Below are 6,000 nucleotides of genomic sequence, written 5' to 3'. Positions count from 1 at the left end.
ATGAATTAAAAACTAGGAGAAAATTTAATGAGGTTAGGAATCAAGGGGATTATTTAATTAATTAGAAATTAATTAACTAATCTAGATTAGAGGAATATTGACTAAAGTGGGATTTGATGTATTAAAATAAATGAAACCTTAGAAGAATAACTAGGAGACATAATTAATTAATTATGTAAAAGGGGATAATACTTAATTATATATACTTTAATTAATTATTTTAGAAGAAAGAGGGGATAACATAATTAATGAGATTAATTGTGTTATGAGGGGGATAATTTATTAAATAAAATTTAATTAAGTTTAAGTGTGTACTAATGTTTCATGGACCATTCATAGATATTACATCATGTTCCCATGCGGCTGCTTAACTCTATTTTCTGCTTCAATTTAAGCAGTTAAGTGTTCCCATGCAACTTAAAAATTGTCAAAAAAGGGATAATTGAGAAATCTTTCCCTATTTTGGTGGAGCAACTATTGTTTAGGAATTAGAAATAAGCTATGGAACAAAAGGGGGGGCTGGAAATAAGCAGTGGCTGCTTATTAACAAAAATGCCACATGGCTCCACAATTTTCTTTCCCTCTTTTTTTAAAGATTTTATTTCTTTTTTTTTTCTTCCAAGTTTTAGGTGCACAAATTAGTATTAATGCTATTAATACAAATTTAAGATGTTTTGGTTAAAAATAAGCAGTAAAGATAAATATTCATGGGGTCAGCTGCTTCATAAATAATCCCTAAAAACATTGAGCAACGACTGCTAGCCAAAATAAGCTAAGCAGCCGCATGGGAACATGCCCTTAGAGATGGGTTCATGTGAACCATTACTTATAAAACACCATACTCATCATTGACATATTTGGAATAAAATTAAATGAATAAACAGATTTATATCTTGATTTATGTATATTATGATTTTTTTAGATGTTTGAAAATGATTTGTCACTTTTATAAAAGAATATGGCTAGTTAAATGAATGAATAATAATTTATAATTTTTTTTATTGTTATGCTCATTTTTGTGGTTGTAGAATCAGTCCTATGAGTGTAAATTTGAACTTGCTAATCTAATCGCTATTTGGTGTCTATATGACCAGGCATAATTTTTATTTATTTTTCTATTAGCTTGTCTTGAAATATTTTGTTTGTACTTGTATAAAGAATACGATTCTTTTGTTTCTTGGTTTATACATGATGATGATAATTGCTCCTATTTACCAAACCTTATAAAGGATTTCAAGTCAATTACTTTTGAACAAGATTAAGGAGAACAAACAATTGTGCACGTGTGTCCTAACATGCTAATACAATGTTGATTCATTTTAGGTGAGTGATGTGTGCTAGGAGGTGTTCAAATCACTTGTTTGCTAGATATCCTAAATGAATTAGAATTTGTTCTTAAATACAACTCCCTAAATGCAATTCAACTATTTTGTACTTCAAATCAGCTTATAATGATTAGTTAAAGAAAAATTAAAAGACCCAAATTTTGATTTTATTTTTGAAACAAAATAATCAATTTTATAAATACTTTCACAATTTAAAAATATCCTAAATAGAAAATGAATAATAGAATGATCAAATTTAGATTATTCAAATAAATAAATTGAAAACAAAATCGATATTCTAAATATTTACCAACTTTTATAATTTTAATTTTTTATTTAAGACAAACAAATTAAAGTAAATATAAAAGTACATAAAAGCTTAATTTGAATAATAATAATAATAATACCCTTTCAATAAATTAAGACCCGATAAAAAGTGTTTAACCTATGATGGGATTAAATTAAGCAACAAACCGCGGTAAGTATCAATTTATTTTAATTAATTTATTAAAAAAAAGGAAAAAAAAAAGAAAAAACTTAGCGAGTTTCGAAACCCTTACATGAAGGCTCTTTGTTGAAGCAAACCCCCCTGGATTCGATGTTGAGATCGATGGCCGAACATTAGTCTTGCCTCTGAAATCGCCCCTCAAAAAAAGCAAAATCGATCATGTAACACAAAGTACAGTAAAAAAATTGATTAATTCATATAATCTGTATTTAAAACTGTGTAAAGAATCACCGTTGCCATGGAAAATATTTGACAGAGATTAACCTTGCTTTCCTCTGGTTTTAGCTATGGACGCCATCGTAGCTGCTGCGTTGAACGAAATATCTGCCCGGGGAGAGCAGGGGTGTTTGTTGCAGCATCTATGGAGTGGCCTTCAGATAGCCGCAGCTTCTGCAGGTTTACATTTATGCGATGGAGTGAAGCAGATGATATGGCAGGCTCTTCTGAAGGTCCCAGGGCTTAGCTTTGGAGCTCCGGGATCGTCAATGGACCGTATATTTCCTAATTCGCACCCGTCCATACAGTCCGTGGAGAGCGCAGAGCGGCTTGGCCTTAACATTGTGGCGCCTGAGCATTTGAGAGATAGCTGCGTTGGCCTCTACGATTTGAAGTTCTCGGACGCTGGTCTTTCTGCCGATCAGAGATTCGCTCTGGAGCGATTGGCCACAGCTAGGTCGGTTTTGCTAAAATTCATCTCCCTCTCTCTCTCTCTCTCACTCACAGCCTCTTATTAAAAGAGCACGAGCTGTTTGCTTACTTTATTGTTGTCTTGACTCTACTCAACATAATTTACTTTTGAATTGTTACTGAAAACTTTTTTGATTGTTTGTTTGCGTTTCAAGAAGTTTTGAACTCCGTGAGAAACTGTTAATAAACCATCTCGATTCCTTTCAGAATAATTTAGCATCAAATTGTCTCTCAAATTTAATATGAATGTTGGTTTGCATTTCAATTTTGAACTTAGCCAGAAAGTGACAAAACCTTAAATAATTGTATATCACAACTATTTGGAGTCTGCTCAGGATAATTTAGTTTTAAATTGTCACTAAAAACTTGTTTCTATCCATGTTCTTTTAAAGATGTTTTGAACTTAGAAAGGTTTGAAACCTTAAGTTTTTAGATATCACAACTGTCTCGAATCCTCTGAGAATTTTTAGCTTTACATTGTCAATGAAAACTTAATTGGATGTTTGTTTTCTTCAAGATATTTTGAACTCAGTCAGAAAGTGTCGAAACTAAGTACTTTGAACACCTCTCTGGAATCCACTTGGTATGATTTAGCCTTAAATTGTCACAGAAAATTTGTCTGAATGTTTGTTTGCAACCTGCATTATAAGACGGTTCAGAGTTGCCAATGTAAGAGCAAGTGTTTCATCTTCCATAATGGTATTTTCCTTCCGTGGCATTGCATTTTCGTATGTAGGCATTCAATTCTTTCAAGAGAATATCATGCTCGGAATTTTCATATTAACAAATTCGTTACAATTCTAAATGTCGTCAATGTCATTTCTATTTCTGAATTCTTGTATAATATTTATTTCTTTATTTAAAGAATTTGAATTCTAGCAATTAAAGTGCTGTCCACTGGGTATTTATTAGCATCTAATCAATCAATCTATCATACCCAAATTATCAGAAGTGGGCCGTAGTAATTCCAATTCACCACTGTAAAGGTTTCCTATATGATGAAAATAGACAAACATTATCAATATTTTTTTACTAGTAGTCAATTGCTAGATTGAGAATATGCCCCATCCCTTAAAGTTATCTAGAATTCTTATTGATACTATCAATCTTCAATAGTGCATTTCAACTCTGTATCATAAGATCTTAAGCAATACCTCATATACAGATTCTACACTATTACCTAGTGAAAGAGAGTGGTTGAAGTTAATTTTTTGTAATCTGACATCATTTAGTGAACAGCTAAGTATTATCTTGTAAGATGATTTCACCTACAGGTCTCTTCCTATGGGAAAGGCTTCAGACTGGGGGCATGACAAACTGCCGCAAACTTGGTTAGCCTCCTTGTTGCTACCAACTTGAGGAGAGCAATGTTGCCTTGTATCATTAGAAACTGACATCTTAACTCAGTGCTAAGGACCGAATTGAGGAGGAAAAGAAGGCTATTCTTTGCAATCTGAGAATTTGCCAAGGGTCCCTTTGATAAAAGTCTTCTTTAAGACAATTTGCAACCAAACTATAAGCAAAACTTGGGGCAATAAGGGGGCACTAGGTTGTGGGGATCTCGTTTTTGTCAAGTTGAATTCCAAGGCAACATTACAAGAGTAAATGCACATATCCTTCGTGTTTGATATATTGTCATTCAAACAAACAAATAAATAGATTGTGGGGTTGTGGTGAAGACCAAACACTTATAGCTTCTACTTCACCACTTAGGGGTCTGTTGTGACCATTTCACACATCGCCCCATTAAAATGGGGACCCCCTCTTTTTCGCTTTTGTTTTGCCTGTTCTTCTCTTTGCTTTTAGGGTTTTGAGTGAGTGAGTTATCTGTCTGGGCTAGGGCTAAACCTTAAGGGTTTCTTCCGAATGTTTTTTAGGCTAAGTCCAGTCAAATTTTGAAAGTTATTAAGCATCCCTCCCGAAGATTGAGATTTTTGAAATAAGGTGAGTCTGTCGGGAAGTCAAATATGTCCCAAGTTAGGTCTAGATTCGGGAATTTTTTGGGGTAAAATTCAAATTTTGTCTAAGTGTTAGCATTTTGAAGATGAAATTGTATATTCTTGCCTAGGTAAATTTTGATCAAATTTCGGAGGCAAGATGATGCCTGAAACAGAGAAAGTGCTCCTGTCCTTCACTTGAGGCCTAGGGCGAATTTCATTCTAAGTGCAATTTCTTGTTTTGCGAGGGCTTGCTAACTGATTCCTGGCCTTGAAGATGACCTAATTCTGCCTTGTGAAATGATTGGAGACCTAAATTTTGAATATTTTAGCCAGAAAGGACAAAAGTGCTCCTGTCCCTCTCCAAGGGACCAGGGCGCCAATGTTATTTAATGCATATTTGTCATTGACTTTTCTATTTTGTTTTGTGTAGGGTCTCCCGGAATGATAATTGGTCGTGACTCGATACTTTTGAAGATTTTGAAGGCATGAAAATGGTGAATTTTGAAGGTTGAAGGAAAAAGTGCTCCTGTCCCTCACCAAGGGACCAGGGCGAAATTTTGAATTCCCTCATCTCGCAGTGAAAATAGGCCAAGTGTTGGATATGAATGGAAAACAAGTGATTTTCTCCACCCGCCTGAAGAGGTTTTAGCTTGGAAAAGTGAATGATTTTGTTTGAATCATCAAAAGTGCTCCTGTCCCTCTCTAAGGGACCAAGGCAAAGTGCTCCCGTCCCCCATTGAAGGACCAAGGCGAAAAGGACTTATTTGAGTCATTCCTGGCCATGTTTGGTCAAATTGAAACATCAAAGACATAGTGAAGGACGAAATGAACATGATAGAGCATCCAAACTTGATCAAAAACGATGAAATGATGGAGTTTTTTGCCTAGAAGGTCAAAAGTGCTCCTGTCCCTCACTGAAGGATCAGAGCGCTTTTCTTTATATGCAGAATTTTTGACCTTTTTTGGACATTAACTCTTATTCGTAGCGTGAAATAAGATGAAATCTTCCCTAGCAAAGGAATTTCGAGGTGAAAAGTGAGACAATTTGGCTTAGAAGGCAAAAAGTGCTCCTGTCCCTCACTGAAGGACCGGAGCTTGAATTTCAAATTTGCACTACCTTTGCAAGATTAAAGTGATTTTACGATTTGAAGAGGTCAAGGGAAGCATGTTTTGTCCATTGAATATAATTTAAGCGGTTCACAAAGGAGTAAATCAACCCAAATGACAAAAAGTGCTCCTGTCCCTCACTGAAGGACCATGGCACTTTTTCAAGTTTCTCCTCTTTGTTTGATATTTTATGGCAAAACTTGACTTGGATGGGAAGGACGAATGATGTTTTATGCCTTAGACGCAATTGAGAGTTTCAAAGAACAAAGAAGTATGCCAAAATGTAAAAAGTGCTCCCGTCCCTCTCCAAGGGTCTAGAGCAATTTTCCAAAAAGTGCTCCTGTCCCTCTCCAAGGGTCCAGAGCAATTTTCCAAGAAAGTGTAAATCTCTTGCAAAGACAAGGCGAGTTTGTGATTGAAATGAATGGAAGAG

At 34.9% G+C, this 6,000-nt stretch overlaps 1 protein-coding gene across 3 annotated transcripts in view; it reads left to right on the top strand.

Moving 5' to 3' along the window:
* Nucleotides 1-1,861: 1,861 nt before the first annotated feature.
* Nucleotides 1,862-6,000, top strand: part of LOC131041249 (uncharacterized) — a 106,410-nt gene continuing 102,271 nt past the window's right edge. For 2 of the 3 annotated variants that reach the window (XM_057974276.2, XM_057974275.2), the window contains exons 1-2: nucleotides 1,862-2,004; nucleotides 2,119-2,506. In XM_057974276.2, the coding sequence (XP_057830259.2) occupies nucleotides 2,121-2,506 (386 nt within the window). In that variant the 5' untranslated portion in view covers nucleotides 1,862-2,004; nucleotides 2,119-2,120. The remainder of the gene's footprint in view (nucleotides 2,005-2,118; nucleotides 2,507-6,000) is intronic. The other variant, XM_059207490.1, reaches the window with a different exon arrangement.

Source organism: Cryptomeria japonica, chromosome 6 (genome assembly GCF_030272615.1).
Source record: "Cryptomeria japonica chromosome 6, Sugi_1.0, whole genome shotgun sequence".
Classification (NCBI taxonomy): Eukaryota; Viridiplantae; Streptophyta; class Pinopsida; order Cupressales; family Cupressaceae; genus Cryptomeria; species Cryptomeria japonica.
The sequence above is the reverse complement of the archived record's forward strand: the minus strand, read 5'-3'. Positions and strand labels throughout refer to the sequence as shown.